Genomic DNA, 18768 nt, shown 5'->3' with positions numbered 1-18768 from the left:
GATAGTGAGAAATAAAGTTACTAACAAGGAAGAAGGAAGAAAACATTTAGGAACTTAAGTACAAGCCAGAGAAAGAGAAAAAAATATTTTGGTCAAGATAGAAACATAAAATACGTAATTATGAGATCAAAGTTATCTTTCACCTGCCTCTGGGATTAGCCTGAAAGTAGATATCTGCACCTGACTATGGAAGTCATGATAATTAAAGATTCAAAGCTCAGAACCTAAAGTTTATCTATTTCACCTGGTGAAAAGAAACATTCAGGTTATGGAAAACTGAAAGGATCACCACAGCTGACCACTAGGCTCATGCAAGAACTGTTACCACATCAGTGCTCTTACAACTGTATCACATGCATCACCAAAAAGATACATATCCATTTCTCATAGAGAATAACAAAGTAACCCCAAGCTGCAAATTTAAAGGGTATGGGAACAGGCTTCCAAAGAAGAGCTTTCATCTTCAGGTTTAAGAACAACTCCACTGGATTATCCTGTCACCTCAGAACTATTCATGCCAGATTCTTTTGTACCATCTTTCAGATGACAGAATAGTACATCCCTAGTTCTAATAAAAGTTACACAAGTCAGAGGCCTAGATATAATACTTACAACTTTCTCAAAACAGTCTGCTTTATTAAAAGGCTGAACTGATATGTAGTGTGAATCACATCAGTGACATTGCCTAAGTACAGTGTCTTTTCTTCTTGCAGAAGAAATCTAACACATTCCTACCTGTTAGAAAAGCATCACTGCATTATGTCCTATCATTTTCTTGGATTCCAAGCTCCCAACAAAGCGTAGCAATCCTGTGCACTGTAGGTAAATAGCTATAAGCTCTACCTGCTTGTAAACACGAGGACAAAATTCCAGGAAGTGCTATGCAAATCAGAAGTTCAATTTAGTAACTGCTCTTTCCTTGAGAAGATCTAGTAATTACTGAAGTCTTTACAGGTAGAATGCCATCCCAATATACACCTGCTGAACTTTTTCCAGTTTCACAACAAAGAGATCTTTCGCAGATAAAATATCTTTATGAAACCCAGACAAATCTCCACCATCCCCTCTGAAGCATAAATAAATTCTAACAAATTATGACAGAGAGCATATGCCACCATTAGTACTACTGTGTTAGAACAGTGTCACATGCTTCTACAGGTTATACAGATTTATATAGCCATACATAACACCCCAAAGCTGGTATGGTTTTCTAAGCTGTTTCACAGTAGCAAAACAGTGCTCCAAAAGCTTCATAGTCATTTTAAGCACCTGCATATATGGCAAGGTACTAAAGAAAAAAAAAATCAACATTCTGAAATGCTTCTGTCTTTGAAGCCCTAACTACAAATCACTCGCAGTTAGAATGAAACGCAGCCTCTGACCATCATTTTGCAAGATGGGGCCCCTTCATGGCTCTGCAGCACTGAAATCCTCCAAAAGGAAAGAAAGATGTGGGAAGAAAGGGAAAAGACATGTAATTAAATAGTTTTGTGGAAAAAAAAATTCTAACAAGTTTAGTGATCCACGATGCCAAGAATGTGAACAAAGAGCCTTCACAGACAGAGGCTTTAATACAAGGGAAATTAAGTACACACTCAAATTGCACTTGCCATGAAAGGAAAGTCCACAGTGCTGTTAAAAAGGCTACGATAAAAGAACTAAACAGTATCTCTCATCAGAAGTAAAAAGCAAAGGACAGGGAGTATTTCTGACAGAACAGCTGAACAGTTCATAACATTTAATAACAAAAGTCGAAGCTCAAACTTAACAGAAGAGAGTTTATGCCACACGCAGGAATAACATTTCAATATAAAAATATCTTAGATTTTTCCCCACCCTGGTAAAATAAGAGAAAGATCTAGATTAATTTAGAACAAGAGGTTTTTTTTCCTTAAACCCAGAAAAACCAAAGGCTATATGCATAAGAAGAAATAAGAGAATAATTCTCTACTTCTACTCTAAGGGAATACAATTTCTGTTCAGAAAACTATATTGATAAAGAAACTGCTAACACCTTGTATCTCTGTGTTAATTCTAGTCATTTCATCACTACTGGCAACTACAGATAACTGATGACATTATCGGTAATTCAGTTTTTTGTAAGTTTAGAGAGGAAATGAAACTAGAAAGATCAAAAATATCCATGGAGAGAGATTGTGTAGTATAAACAAATGTGTAGTGTATATATATCAACCAGAAAAAAATGCACACCAAAGAGCAACATTAATATGTGGGTAGAAAAAGGCAGTAAACTTGCCACAATTAACTTTAGGTCAGAAATTAGTATATTAGCTATGGATGACAGCAGCCTTGCAACTTTGAATTTAATCCTAAGTGATCAGAAAAATAAGGAACTCAAGAACTCATAAGGACCTACCAAGACAGTAGCACAAGCACCTAAGAAGTTGCCTTGTTTTGTGGACAAAGTATATCAGTCAAGTTCTAGTCAAGGCTTTACTTAAAAAATAATTTAAAAAAGACTTCTTCAGAGTTTTATTCAGACACAGCAGAAGTGAGAAATCAACAAAACTTCCAAATTCAAATGAGTTAGAGTTAATTTGTGTATAACTCCATAGTGATTGATAGAGTGAAACCTAGAAATTTGTTTTGTTAACAGATTCTTCTCCCCACTTTTGCAGGTGGTCCTATGAGTTTTCTGTTCTGATAGAGATACGGAAAACAAAATGCAAATCTTAACCTTCCATTAAGTGCTCTGAGTTTATAACAGAAGCTGATAAATCATCTACATGACTGATGTAACTTCTCCTACCCAATTATAAACTTAGATTTCTCAGCAGAGAGTCAGAATCACAGTAATCATATTCAAATAAGAGCAAGACCTTTGTTATCTAGACTTCCAAATTGATCTTAACAGCTGTTAAGAATTTGTACAATTTTAGCCCTCACCTCCCTCTTCTCCAAGAGTAATAGTCATAGGAAACCCTTCTGGGAGAAAATTCAGTAAGGTATTTGGGGCAATCTTATTGTACTGTCTTTTTAAAGTACTCCAGGGCGTTTTTAAAGATTTGGTTTCAGTAACCATATGAAGAGTACAGATTACCAAACATAAGGAAGCTGACAGTCAGGAAAATATGACATGTAAAATATATTAATGGTATAGGTTATTTCATTTCCATGTGTCATTCTCATTTCTTCTTGAAAATCTAAGTATAGTTAGAGAGGGTTCACATTCTTTATTTCAAGTTATACACTCACAAAATAAATACTACCCGTGAGAGAAAGGTGAGAGTAAGGTTCATCCTCATTTTAATTTAAAGTTATAAACGCAAGGGGACAGTCTAGCAAGACCTGATAAATCTCTCTAGTTAAATATTTTTCATTATGTATCAAGATGTTGAGTGTAGTAATTCTATTTATGTATAGTTAAAAGGGAAATAAAATGAAACATTCAACTGTAAATACGCAACAGGGCTGGACAGACAGAACTGTGGGTTCCACTGTAGCTTAAACAAAGTTTTCATAATAGTAATTTTTATTTTTTTAACCTCTGTAACAATCTGCTTTCAGATGTGTTCTGGTTCTATTTAGCAAAATCACATTAATTATTAATCTGGTAGATCTTTCTGCCTCAATTTTAGATTAAAATTCTCACATGTATTACAGCACAAGCATCACTTGGTGAGCAAGCACATAGGAGGTGCTGTTCTGAAACTTACCTAGATATCTCTGCTTGAGAATTCTTCTCTCCATCAACCGTAAATGGTGATGCTCCAGTTAACAACTCATACATAAGGACACCAACACTCCACCAATCAACAGCCTATAGAACAGCAACAATGATGTAAGTTAAGATGCAACGAAATAAAAACATTAACAAAAGGAGATACAAAAGAAGTAGCCAATAAATAGCTAGCAAAAAGAACAGCCTACCTAACTCTGTGAAGACACATCTGGACACAATAAAGCTTAAAGGATTGCAGTAATGACTAATTATTTCCTATGCTAAAATAACTTGAAGGTGAGCAAAGAGCTTTCAAAAACCAACCAATTTCTCAAAGTAAGTCTTAACATTGGCTAATAAAGTTTCATTTTGTTTTTCACCAGAATTAGTTTTCATTTTTACAACTGTGAAATAAGAGAAATGAAAGTAACAGAGGAACTGAAGGCTCACTAAGAATTAGCAGAACTGAGCTTCAGGAACTTTTGAAAAAGCACTCTTTTCAAAGAGCAACAGGCCTCAGATAACAGAATCAGGACATCTGAAAATGCTATAGAATTTCACCTTGCTTTCCATGGTAATGTGATCTTTTGGCTTCATATATACTAATTGTATTATTCACATCATTGATCCTCAAGTTTTTTGTTTTCTTTTTTTTTTTTTTTAAGTAGCTGCATGTTAAAATGTTCTTTTGGATTTGGATAATGACATCCATAGCTACACTGTATCTGATTTTGTCTATTCCAATGTTTGGAGCAGGCTATATTGTTTCAAGGATAGATAGTTATCTGGAAGCAAAAAACAGGTTTTCTAAAAGGAAAGAATGTTTTGAGGTAAAACGCTCTAAATGCTTCTGCACTCCCATATCCAGTGTTGCTTCCAAAAATAATTTTAAAAATAATAGTTCATTTTCCAAATACCTTTTCTTTTTCTCTTTTGTGAGAAAAGAAAGATCAGCAGAATTTGAATCAAACTTGAAAATACTGAGGCAAGTTTTTAATACAAACAAGATAGCTATCTAGATATTATACACAAAACCCCTATTTATCAATAGCAGAGCTTACCAATGCAATCTCATTTTCTCTTTTTAAATTGGGTTTTTAAATAAGCAGTAAATACAAAATACTCTAAAAACCTTCTACACCATGCCACATAAAACCAAGGATGAACCAAGAATCTGTGATGTAAACTATTACCAGCACATACACAACTGAAATAATTACCCTGCAGTTGTCAATAATTTGCCATAAAACTCCTGAACTATTTCTTACAGTATATTATAAGCTCAGCTCAATATCTCATGAAAGTATTAAGTAGAATTCATCAAAAATAACAGAACAGAGATAGCTTTTAAAATCAGGAGCAGAACTGAATTTGTAAGTGCTTGAGAAAAAATAAATCACAACTCAAAAGTGACTAACACTGCAGAAGTGCTCTGAAATTGGCATGATGAAACTAAGGGGAAATACAGAGTGCAGAAAATGGAACTTAGATTCATAAATCTGAAAAATTCTACTTTTAATAACAATTAAGCAAGCAGTAATACAGGAAAAAGATGCAGATGCTATAATGGAACACAACTAGGTGTGAGACAGTGACTAAAAGAAAAGACAAGTCAATTTATTTCATGTTTAATAAAAGTATCAGGGAGACAATCAATCTGCAGTGCTTCAAACTGCCAACATTTTGCTGAAGTACTGTGCCCACTGTAGTGCAAATTCAGACAAAAAGAGAAGCAGAATGAACAGAGAAAGAACCTTCTAAGGCAAAGTCAAACTCAATCCTGCAGTTTAAGAAAAGGAAATGCAGGGTGATGTAAAATTTTCCAGTGCTTAAAGTGTCTATTATAAGAATTGTGATCAACTATATTCAAGGATCCCCAAAAGAAAAACAAATCAATTCAATCTACAGCAAAACAACAGAGATTAGGTATTTGCAAATGTTTTTCAGTATACTAAGCAATCAGAATAATTTATCTAGAAAAACTGTAAAATTCTGTCTGCAGAGTAGGGTTGGCAAGGATTTTCTTGTTTCACATACCACCTGTGACTAACGGTCATCTTAAGCTTACAATGCCAGTTATTAATGGCAAATTCTTATTAAAATTGGTGCCTCAAGCTAGACCGATTTTTTTTTCCTGATAATCTGAAATCACTCCCTGAACATACATTAATAACTCCCTTGAGACCTCTTCAAAGATGGTCTTACTTGACGTACAATTTTAAAAATGTATGAGAATTACTCACAAAAGTTGTTTTTTCCACTCCTAAGTAAACAGTTTAAGCAAAAGGAAGCATAAGTTAATTTTTTTGTCCCACTGTGCATTTAGAATGAAATATGAATAAATCAAAAAGATCCTTTATATATTTAGAAATTTGCCTTCTACTTAGATTAAGAACTAATTTTAGAATAAAAACAAACTACGCTGATGTTTTTAAATAAAGGCAATAAATAATCAATTTTAGGACAATCTGAAATAACACAGTCTTAAGTAAGCCATCACCTCATTCTATATCAAAAATAACCTCAGAACGAACAGCATTGCCTGAATAACTTCTTCCTATTAATGAACTTAAATAGAACATACCTTATCATGTCCTGTATCTCCTCCTCTTACAATATCTGGAGCCATGTATTCTATCGTTCCACAGAAAGAATATGCTCTCTCATTCTATTAAAAAATAAATAAATAAACTTGTATCAAATAATTATATTGTACAAATCATATGGGACAAATACGGCTAATCTTCCAAGATGTTGGCAGCAATTCTCCACATAGCTCAGAACTGTTAGCTAAACAACATATAGAGCTATATCACACAACACTACAGAATATTTAGTCTTCTACTAAAAAAAAAGGTTGCAAGTTTGTGTGGTAGTCTAACATAAGCACAAAAAATTAATATGCCAATATTTTAAAAATATTCCCCTTAGTCTAAATGATCTCTCCATTTCAAAGCTATACAATATAGACATTCTGAAGGCTACAATAATCAGTACTCAACAACAAACGAAACATTTAGGTAACGGGGAGCAATTCATTGCAAAACGTACAACATGACTAAATTGTTTAAAAGATCCTTTGGGTTTCTCATTTAGAATGATATTATGACCCCTAGAAAAGTAATTTCCTTTAGCAATACGCATGAAAACCCACAACATTCTCTCAAGAAGAGACTTGGAGAGAGACAAGAGAGAGAAAGCAAAAGACAGAAAGAGCTGTAGATTTAATTTTATTCCATACACTGAAATTACTGTTCTGATTATGTTCAAAACTAAGCTGCTTTCCCAGGCATGTATAATTGTTCCCTGTTAGCGATTTACCTTTGAGGTCAACATGAGGTCATGCTGTACCTTGCTAATGACGAAAGCACATGTGTTTGGGCCATGCAACTTTGTTCCTCCCTTATCCTTCATGCTTCTAGCATTTTGGGGAGAGATCCTGACAGGTCCTTTAAAGAAGAGTGTTCAAAAAAGCAAATATTTCAAAAGTCAGGTTTTACACTTGTAGATTCAGATTTGGAGTTAAAAACAGGTGCTATAAAAGAATGTACTGCACTAATGAGAGCAAGTTTCTAAAATTAGAAATAGTGCTCAGTGCTATTGTGAGGCATTTAAAAAAAATCAAACAGTCAAGCAGCATATTCTTAAACTGTGTTTATTAAAATACATATACTGTGACTGGTGGGGGGGCATGTTTTGCTAATATTCTCAGCTTGAAGTAGTTCTGGCCCTCACTTGGCTCAAATATTAAATTGATATACTAACTTCTGAAACAAAGTCATAAGAATAATAAACTTTTCATGATACCACTTTCTTTCTTAAGAGTATTGTTTCTCTTCTATCATCTTTCTTAGTACCAGTTATCAAGACGGAACATCCAGAAGCAAAAACAAACCAAAAAGTTAGAAATTCCAAGACCCTCACCTCAGCAGTAGCCAACATGAAGCTATTAACATATAGCTCTGTTTATTGTTCTTTCAGTTGTGGCAGAAGGGAAAGAGGGAGGAAGGGAAGGAAGAAAAAGGAAGGAGACTAAAAAAGAATGAAATGCTACTTCATGTGCTACCTATCCAAAGGGTAAAGACAAGACAGCCAAGCTGAGCTTAGTGAAAACAATTTATAATGTTTACACTTCAAATAAATTGATGATCATCATTTAGTTAGCTGCAAATTCAGTCATTTGTTCTTCAAAATTATGGTTTTGAATCACAGTAAAGCTAGGCTTTGAGGTCCTATGAAAGAAGGACTGGGGATGCATATATGAACGTAGGTACAGCAGAACCTTTATATCTCCGGTATCCAGCACTGGAACATACCTTGTGCTGGTAAGAAGGCTCACTGAAAACACTTCAGAATATACAGAACTATTACTGCTCGTTTTTGAGAAACAGCTACAACATATAAGAATTACAAATTGTAATTCTGTACTTCTTGGCTTTTTGTCTAGAATATCAAAAATAATAAAAAGTGCCTTAATAAATAGTTTTTAAATAAAGTTTATATTTTAATATGAAATACTGAATTTCTAAAACAATGTTTGAAAACTAGTTATTTCTTTTTTAAATGCTTGTCTCAAGTATTTTTTGCTGTCTCTTGGAAAATTCAATCTTTTGAACATCCAAAATAATTTTGAAAGTTTAAATATCTGTACCCTTTATAATTTTTTTCTTATAATTGAATTTCAATATAAAGAAGTCATACTGTAAGTCACAAACAGTTCTTTGTAAAGTGAAAACACTCTGGGATACATCTGTAATGAGGTTAATAACAATCTCAACTTCTCATTCCACATAGGTGAATACTTTTATCCTTTAGACCTTGCCTCCTTCTCAGTTTAACAGCAGCCGAGTGCTAAAATTCAAAGGCTGAACAGAGCCAAGAAAAGGAAAGCAGATGTTTATTACAAGGACAGCTCTAGTTAAGAAATAAGATAGAAAATTGCCAATGTTAGGAAGGGGGAAAAAAAACAACAATCCACTGATCATTTTCTTCATAATCAGTACTATTTTGTCATTAAATACACTTTCATGTGTCAGAACCTCTGTTGGAAACAACTTCTGACTGTTACAGGGAGACCATAACTAAAGAATGAAAAACAAAACACTGATACCAACTATTCATCATTTCTTAATTAACCACAAACACACACAAAAAAAAAGAACAAAATAAAATCCCACACTGAGGACTCCAGCACTCCACAGAATAGATTCCAAAAAGGGAAACGTTCCACCTCCAATGAAAATGGACAGTTATTTGCCTTCCTAAGATACCAAAGAAAGTACTGTCCTCAGCCAGCTGAAGTCACAGGATGTGAATAATTTTTGTTAGACACTTCTCCAGATAAGTTGTGTTTTGTTAAACTACAAGCAGCAACAACTACCTCTAGTTGTTACTACACAAACTGTTCAACTATTACATTTCACTAGGATTACTTACATGAATTTGTCATTGAGAGTCAGTAGCAACCTTTACTAGTATGTGTTACAAGTGAGTTTAAAGACATTTTTAAAGAATGTCAAGTCAGACAAGTTTCCTTTTTATTGTTCAGTACTGGGTACAAGTGAGAGATGGGCACATTGGGCAGCATCCAGTTAAGGGCCATAAATACAGTTAAGAGTATGAGCTTTTCTCTTACAAGGAAGGGCTGAGAGATCTGGGACTGTTCATTCACGTGGAGAACAGACATCTCAGGGGGATCCCATTAACATGTACCTGAAAGGAGGGTGTAAAGCTGGGCCAAGCTTTTTTCAGTGGTGCCCAGTGCCAGGATTAGAAGCAATGGAGATAAACACAAAACACAAGAGGTTCTGTTTGAACACAAGGAAAAATGATTCTACTGTGAGGGTCACTGAGCACTGACACAGGTTGCCCAGAAAGGTTGTGAAGTCACCATCCTTGGAGATATTCCGAGAAGCTGAATGTGGGCCTGGGTTGGGAAGCCTTGCAAGAGCAGGGCCTGAGCGAGATGACTTCCAGAAATACCTTCCAACTTCAACCACTCTGTGACAAAAACGTCACTTTAAGTTGCATTTTACGATGCATTTGAAAAAAAAAAAATCACTTGCAAATCAAATACGCAGTCTCAAAATACTTCAGAAGTACACCCAAATTCCATTCTGTAATTTAAGCCCACCACAAATTTTCAGTCATGCAACACTATGACATAGCTAAAACTTCAGAATCTACATTACATCTGACAACATGAAACTGTTAGTAACTTTGGGGTAAATAACTCCCAAGGATAGTACTTCAAAAGGAATAGTATAAGATGATGGTATATTTGAGTAGGTCTATATAGATATAGATACTACACAAATAATACAAAAGAGAAGATGGCTCACCTTCAGGATGACAAGGCTCGCAGGGGACTCCATGTAGGAGGGATCTCCAAGAAGAGATCCTTCCCTGGTGGTGGTCAGCCCTTAAATGGGGTTTGGGAGAGGTGCAGCCAGGCTCCACCCCTTCCAATCACACAGGTATATCATCTTCACCTGTAGCCCTTGTGGCTGACTCAGTGCTCACCTCAGGTGACCAATCAGTGGTTCAGGCTGTGAGTTCCCATACAGTAACACAAGAAAACAAGTTCTTGAACAATAACTGAATTTAGATTGCCCACATACAAATTCTCATTGAACAGGAACATCTTAAAAATACTTGCAAGATTTTTAATTTTTTTTTTTTTTGCATAAGGCAGACTGTGCAACTCCTTTCCTCAAACAGCATACATGCCTTAAGCACTGTGGTTCCCTCCACTGAGTAGCAGAACATCAAGCAATTAGGCACTAAAGCAAGTAAGAAGTGTGGTTAACCCACCTATAATAACTGAAATAAAAATATTGACTTTGTCATTGAAAGCATCTCATTACGCTCACCACCACACAGCAGTGCTTCTAAGTTCACAGACACCCTACCTGGAGTACTGCATTCAGTTCTGAGGACCCCAGCACAAGAAGGACATGGAGTTGTTGGAACAGGTCCAGAGGAGGCCATGAAGGTGACCAGAGGGCTGAAACACCTCCCCTATGGAGACAGACTTTGAGAGCTGGGGCTCTTCAGCCTGGAGAAGAGAAGGCTCCAGAGGGACCTTATAGCAGCCTTCCAGTGCCTCAATGGGGGCTACAGAGAAGCTGAGGACTTGTCTTTATAAGGGTATACAGCAACAGGAAAAGGAAATAATTTTAAACTGGAAGATGGTAGGTTTAGATCAGATATTAGGAAGAAATTATTTTCTGTGAGAGTGCTGGAACACTGGAACAGGTTGCTCAGAGTGGTTATGGATGGCACCTCATCAGAAGCATTCAAGGACAGGAAGCAAGCTGGACAGGGGTTCAAGCAACCTGGTCTTGTAAGAGGTGTCCCCACCTATGGCGCGAGGGTGGAACTAGATGATCTCAAAGGTCCCTTCAAATCCAAACCATTACATAATTCTTTTTTGTTTTTTGTTTTTCTTTTCTTTGCTAAGTTCAGCAGCCCCCTAAGATTCTTGCCATCATTCTACCTAATCTGAGTGTCTTAGTGAAGCAATAAAGGAGACACTGTTAGCACCACCATCTGCACAATGTCTGCAACATTTGCACTGCATATTCCACTGGAATACATATTTCTGCATCCTGTTTCCATTTTCCCTGATCAAAAAATGAAACACCATATTTCTCTTCCTACCAGGACCCATTCTTACCACCAAGCCACAAAGCAGCTAAAGCTGCTGTCTTAAAGGATAGAGAACCCTGTGATTGGTCAAGATGGAGAGGTGCAATACTGGTAATCACTCAATCTGGAAAAGTCACTGCAACAAAATAAAAAATCTCAAGTGCCATCAGAAGAAGAGAGATCATGCAACATGATGCTCTTGCTGACCTTACAGTACCATCATTTTGCCCTGCTTTAAAAATCAAGAAATGCTAGGCAGACACTAGAACTACCAGATCCAGAAGAGACAAGAATAAACCTTCCACCTTACAGAAAGAGGGCTTGTGGCCTTTGGAGATCTATGATAAGCTCTCCAATCAAAAGAAATGGCACACATTAAATCTGGCAAAAGAGCAGGAGGAAGAAATGCTATTTGACTGCAGAGAATAAGCACGCTCACAACTTCTGACAAAACATACTCCTGAGCCTGAGTGCTTCTGAAGGGTAGATGAGGGTGTAGAGGAAGGAATCTCAGGTGTCTTAAAACAGTCATTCTCAGTTGCAGATTTGTTTTACAACATGCACCCCTGCTCCAATGAACACTTGGCTCCTACAGCCCTGCGGCTTATTTTATTCACAACAGCCTTTGTGCAAACATATTTTAGCTGAAGGATTGGCCAAGTATTCAGTGAAGCCATTCTTTTCAGCGTTCACAATTAAGACCCACTTCTCCAGCTGCATGAAAGGTCATCTTTGAGAGAAAAAAAAAAAAAACAAAAAAAAGCCAGAAAAACAGATTGCTTTTGTTCTCCAGCTATTTCATGTGCCTTGTTTATAACCAAGATGGACTTCTACCCCAAACATCAGCTGTGATGCATTCTGAAGTCATATCACATTCCTATAAGATATAAAAATTGAGACCTTAAATGAATTCTCCAAGTATTTGTTTTATTGTTGTTGTTAAAGAAAGCTAGTCTTCTACAAATGTTCTTTCAGACTACATACTTGTTTTCTAACAGGAATGCCTTTCTAATAAACGCCAAGCAAGGACAGAAGTGAAAGAGCTCTCTGCACTTGACCTCCACTGGTAGATTCACAACTAAAGCACAAAACATGGGTTATATTTGGATTGTGAAAGTGACGCCAGTACTCTCAATATTTGGCAAAACAGCTTAGCTGCTACAGGATAACAACTTAAAGACAAGACTGACAAATTTCATGTCAACTGTCCAGGATATTATGTACAAACAAAACACTGAATTTGGAGGAAAAACTCCAACTAATAAAAAAATTGAAAAGAAGGGGCACAGTAATTGTGGTATCTCTCACAGCTGATAAAAAGAATACGCTTATGAAAAAGCACAAAGACTAAACGAAATTTCAGAAAATAAGCAGCTTGTCAAGAAAGAAAAGTATTGCTGTGCAATGCAGTGCTTTATGTACCAGTTCTGTGAGTGAAACCTGCTTCTGAATAACACTGAGTTACACAGAGCAGAAAGGTGCAACAGAAGGGAACCAGATAATCTAGAAAGAAGCCAGCTGAATGTGCTGCAGGCTGCTCTAAATATTGACTTTTCACAAGTTTTGGTTCCTATTTTTTAATTCTCCAAACCAGACAAGAAATACTTACTGAACTGTCATATTTGTTTAGTGGAGAAATAATAGAATTATTATGTATTTTTTGGCTGTGGTTCTTCCACAGATTTCAGCAACATTCCAATGGAATTCTTTGTCTTGTCCAAACTCGTTAGCTGGCAAGCTGAAATGCTTTGTTCATTTAATTTGACTTCACCATTATGAAGGTTTCAAACTGCACTAACCCAGCAAGACAAGATTAATTGTTGTTGCTGTTTGAAGAAACCTGAAATTGCATAGCAAGTTTAAACAAAGGTGTTTTTTTTTTTTTTTTTTTAAGTTTAATATAGTCTTTCTACTAAACGTGAGTCAATCCCTATCACAGGAGCAACAAAATTTCTCATACCAACCAGGTACATAAATGATAAATCATAAGTTTAGCTAAAACTCTTTGTACCTTCAGTGTTCTCTCTAAGCAGTCACCTAGCAGATCATGCCTCAAGTGAATGCGTACACATGTAAGTTGTATGAGCTCAATTTATAATCAAAACAAAGACTTTGTTTTGACATTTATTTAGTGAAGTATTCTAGAAAATGCAGAATTTGTAATCTTGATTGCAACAAATCATTATTATTTCCAAGTCAAAGGTTCCCTGATGGCAACTAACTCCTATAATGTCAAAGATTTTTCATTCTTGCAGTCACATTCAAGTTTCCTAGGAAAATCCTCCAGTCTATAATTAAGGAAACCAGAGGCAGTTTATCTCTCTCCTGCAGTAAGACTAGAGCATAGCATATTGCACTTTCTATGCCAGGAAGTGTTTCCTTGATGTACAAAAAAGTACAAAAATTAATGCATCCAAAATGCTTCATCAGTTGTTTTTAATAATACAATAAAAGGTGACTTGACACAGCAGATTCTTCACACAGGATCAGACTTTACTTGGTATTTCTGATGTTGGCAGAAAGGCTACCGTGAATCATCCTAGATACTGTCAGACTACAAGTTTATATTGGACAAATTCAGAACTGTTTTTTTTTACAGTTTCTGAAACAACTATTACCTTTTGTGGTAGGGTTATCAGTACATTACCTGCCCCTACCTACTAAGAAGTGCCTCATAAAAATTCTGAACAGGAAACTCACAAAATATTTTTATTTTTTTTTAACTCAGTAATCACAGTGTGCCCATTTTGTGTTTTGATGATTACTCTTTCTTTTGTATAAGCTATAAGACAAGCCTACTGAAGTAAATACAGTCTGCTCAACCACAACACATATGCTAGACTGAATTACTCTGTCTTCAAGGTAGAATGATGGCGACTACCATCTTTCAGATGTTTTAATGGAAGCTTTAGTGAAAAAAAAATGTCACAGAGAGGAACCCTGTCCCAAAAGATACTAAGTACTTACCTTAGTTTTAGAGCCTTTAACAGCTCCTGGTACTAATAAAAACTGAATATGCAGCAGTCTTTGGGGAAATACATGTAACTGATATCAGGCTAGGACTCAGTTCAGCAACAGCGCTTCACCTAGTGGTGGATAGGTCAACCCAAATTAAGCTTGCACTTTACATTTCCAATGAAACGCCCCACTGACATAGATAAGACAGTGAAACAGACACCAATTTCAAACTAAAAATGGCAGCAAGAGGTAGTTGTACTGGAAACATGCTAAACAGGCAGTAAATCCTCTTGAAGAATAATGGTAATGGATTTCTGTAACGTTTCTACAATCTGTGCGAGTATTTATTAGTATCAATTTTAAAACAGCTCCAACATCAGCAGTACAGCCAATGACTCTTCCTTTCACTTTCAGGTTTTACCAATTTTTCAGTTAACCAGAAAAAAATTAAGTGAGTCTATTTTAATCTTTTCAATTTATTAATGCATATTTGGAAAGGGACTGCAAAATCATTCCACTATTACTTTGTTTTTCTTCAGTAAGCTCCATAATTAGTTGGGAAACGTACAAATTCAGACAGGAAAGGCTAGAAAAGATATAAGGGCACTGCATTAAGAAGTAAGAGAGGAGTAACTAAGGGTAAGAACCTAAGGGTAAGAACCCACCTGAAGGTTAACACTATCAACTGAAGTCACGCTCTTGTCCCTTCAAGAGCAACATATAATCAATTTCTTAGAATATCCTGAAATGCCTGAAGTGATAGAGCATGTCTAGGTACAAACAAATGCTGATATTTGTACTACAGAAACATTACATCTGTCCAGAACCCTAATCTAGGTAAATATGCTGCAGCAAAACTGTGTTCTCAACTGCTTGTTAGCAGTACAGATTATTTTAACTCATTTTTGCAAGGGAATACTCAAGGTTCAGAGCATTCACTATTTCAGTGATCAGACATCATCACTTCAACTGGGACAATTACAAAGATTTTCATGATGAAATTTACAGCTGATCCACCAGGTCCTTCAAGTGAATACGTACGGCACCAAACACAAATCAAGCTGTAGTCAGTTTCCTCAACATTCTTCTTGACTACATCTGCAGTGCTCTAGGAATGCACATGAAACTTCCTGGATCATCTACCAAAAACCATAGGAAACTAACAACCTTTCCATTCTTTTTCCTTTAATGAAGCCTTTTAAGACTGCGTACTAATTTTTCTTCCAGAACAAGCATTCACTCAACCAGCCAATAAACTAAAACACCAATTCAATAGTGAAGAGCATCTAACAGTTGCAATTACATTTGATCAAAAGATTTTCAGATGAGAAAGCAACTGTGTATCTAAATTATTTACAGAATTGTATTCACTAGTCACACTAAATATTATAAACATAACTACACAGATATTCAACTGACAGGAAACAGACAACTTAATCTTCCCTCAAAGAAAATACCTACCTTAGTAATTACTAAGGCATTTGTGTTCTGAGTACTCAGATACATTGTTTTAAGATTGACAACCTTCAGTTATTTGCTACACAATTCCTTTCATCTTTATTGAGTACACACAAAAAATTCAAAACAAATCTAAGATAATACAGAAAACTTGAGCTTCTCCAGAAGAAAAACAGAAAGGATTTAATCAACTAGAAAAACGCTTATTGTGATGCATGATCCAATAGATTGCTACTAGAGTAGTTCAGTGAATACGTTCAAATTAAGCATCTACGTACGTACCATTCTAAAGCATTATATTTAAGATAATTACTAAACTGAATTTATTAAAAATGAATTAGCACTTCAACAATAAAATGAAGATCAAATTTGATTAGTAGGCTAAACTGATATTAACCAAAGTAATGCCACCATTCAAGTAGAACTATTAAATAAGACAGAAGTATATTAAAATGACTAAGTCAGTAATCCTGAAGATTAACATACTGCACAATAGGATGTCAAGTAATAGAAAATCTAGGCATTTTTTTAATTAAGTTTTAAAAACAATACATAACACAAACATGATTGCACCTGTGCAACAAGATAAAATAGCGTTGAAGACATTTCAATACAAAATATGTTACTCTTATTTTCTTTTCCTCAAGATGAATAAATTATAATAGCACAGTCTGAAAATAAATTCTTCATCCCACTTAAACATGAGATGCAATGAAGCAGGAGGCTGAAGTGCCTTACCCCCTCCCCCCAAAGTTTTCTCTGAAATTTAGTTGAGACTTAAAATTGGGAAGATCAACCATTCACCACTGCAGATGGTACTAAGACTAAGATGGGGCTAAGACTGTACATGATGCAAAGTCACTATTCATTCCAATTTCCCCAACTTTTAACTAAGCCCGTTTTGTGGTTAGACTGGTCAAGCTGTTGGTATTCATGAAGTATTGTTTGGATATCAGAAATTATTTCACACCTAAATAACTTGTAGTTTTTACATGTACTTTCTCATAATGAATGAGAAATGGAGAACACTTGACAGTGCAGACGAGTACTCTGCATACTTAGATGTCAGTTTCTATATGGCAGAAATCAACAGGCTTCTGACTTTCCTAGAAGCCACACACATTTACTTCCTTTCGCTCAAACAGCGATTAATCTGCTATGGTTATTTTAACCCAGACATAGTACATTTTTTATTATAAAGCTTTTTAGATTCTAGACTGGCCTAGATAACTGGAAATGTATAACAATACTCAGATTAAAAGAGGAATCAAGAAAACATTGAACTATGATGCCTCCTAGACAGTACTTCCAACTACCAAACCATCTGAAATCCGTACATGTCTGGTAGTACAATTCTCTGACAACTACAGATCTAGTATGTATGATTTCTGAACTTGCACATACTCTTAGTAACCTAAATACTCCAAAGTGGGAGGAGTTACTAGAATGAATTCCACTTGTACAAGCTTTCTTCTGCAGAGGTAGAGAACTTACAAAAAGAGTGAAGAAAACAGAGAAAGGAAAACATACTAGCATTGCAATGCATTTGCAGGAGCATACTCGTCTTATCTGACTCAGGAAGCTGCAGACCTTTAAATAAGTATGCTACCCAATCAGCATGAAAATAGGTACAAAGCCATGCAATTAACACAGGCAAAAATTACCTCTTCTAAGTTCATCTGTTAATTTATACTTCTGAACTGTTAAGTAATGTGAACTCTGTTCAAGGAGTGGCTGAATCGTATACAGATCACAACATGAATTATCAATTGCTATGTGTAAATGGGACATTCTAATCACGTTTGAGCTCTGTTAAAAATTACAATAGCAAACATTAAAACTGTAGTCAAGTAAAGGTAACTTCTTAGATTTTGAAAACTAACAATAAAATCATGGTTATATTTCTCCTTTCTTTTAACACTAGAAATGTTTCATTTTATTGACAGGGAAGATTAAAATATGTAAGGCAGAATAAGAAAAAAACATGGGTAAATGAATTCATTTCAGTATAGGCTGAAAGAAAAACAAATTACAGTCAGAAAACAATAAATGACCAAGCAGCAAGACTATACTTTAAATTATGGAGAAAGAAGAACCAGATTCAAAGTGTGAGGAATAAATGGCAGGTATCTCTGATGCTTACTCAAGTCTTCACTTTTTCTTGCTTTGTTTTAAGAACATCCTAAAGGTGAGCAGAGATAATAAGAAAACTTAAAGCCATCCATTCTCAGATTTGTTTAGAAGGTTCTGATTCATTATGATATATGTTAATCAAACAGAAGATTTCCACCTCATTCAAGGTCTAGAGGACAACTCAGTGTATTGTGTCTCCTACACCTATTACATAGCTTTTCTCAACTCTGAGCAGGCTCTACTCTCTTGGGCCACACCTCTTGCTGTCATTTGTCTCTGCTTAAAATTGCATCTCTTGCACTTCCTTGCTGGAAGCACACTGGCCTGACAAACTGCTGCTAATTCTTTGTTGTGCTACTTGATCCATCCTCTTGGCTTCACTCCATAAATTAAGGGGAATATACTGACAGCATCTACACCATCACTCCACTCAGAACTAAGATCAAGTCTTTTAAAATGGTGCCCTCCAAATCATATCAAGCTCAATTAGAAATTAAAATATTCTAGAGGAAACTACCAGCTACTTATTTTCAGAAAACCCCTTTGCTGCACCTAACAAAGACTCAAATTTGCAGTCCAATATTTCAACATCTCTGATACCTGAAGTGAAAGCTAGAAAATATCTATCTCAAAAGCAAAATTTTGTCCTAAGATTTAAAGAGCGTATTTGGAGATAAAACCATACCTTACAAATAAAGTCAACAGTCAGCGATCGCTGCGTAAGGTACTATGCATGTATTTAGTACAAGATAAGCTTTCAACCTAAAAGCTTGCAATTAAGCTTATCAAAAGTGACACATACGTGAGAAAAATACAAGATAATAACACAATAATTATCATTGGGCTAAGTAAGAGTCACAGCATACCATTTGCCTAATCACTGAAAG

The 18768-nt window shown here is 35.6% G+C and overlaps 1 protein-coding gene across 3 annotated transcripts in view; it reads right to left on the bottom strand.

Annotated features, from left to right (window-relative positions):
- RPS6KA5 (ribosomal protein S6 kinase A5) overlaps window positions 1-18768 on the bottom strand; it is a 66907-nt gene that overhangs the window by 22454 nt on the left and 25685 nt on the right. For 2 of the 3 annotated variants that reach the window (XM_065751529.1, XM_065751538.1), the window contains 2 exons: window positions 6267-6350; window positions 3678-3781 (listed from right to left, as the gene is read on the bottom strand). In XM_065751529.1, the coding sequence (XP_065607601.1) occupies window positions 3678-3781; window positions 6267-6350 (188 nt within the window). Of the gene's footprint in view, window positions 1-3677; window positions 3782-6266; window positions 6351-7003; window positions 7132-18768 lie in introns of all 3 variants that reach the window. The other variant, XM_065751546.1, reaches the window with a different exon arrangement.

This window comes from Cyrtonyx montezumae, unplaced genomic scaffold (assembly GCF_038088225.1).
Source record: "Cyrtonyx montezumae isolate F1298 unplaced genomic scaffold, pur_monq_1.0 scaffold_10, whole genome shotgun sequence".
NCBI lineage: Eukaryota > Metazoa > Chordata > Aves > Galliformes > Odontophoridae > Cyrtonyx > Cyrtonyx montezumae.
Note: the sequence above shows the minus strand (reverse complement) of the source record. Positions and strands in the feature narration are given on the sequence as shown.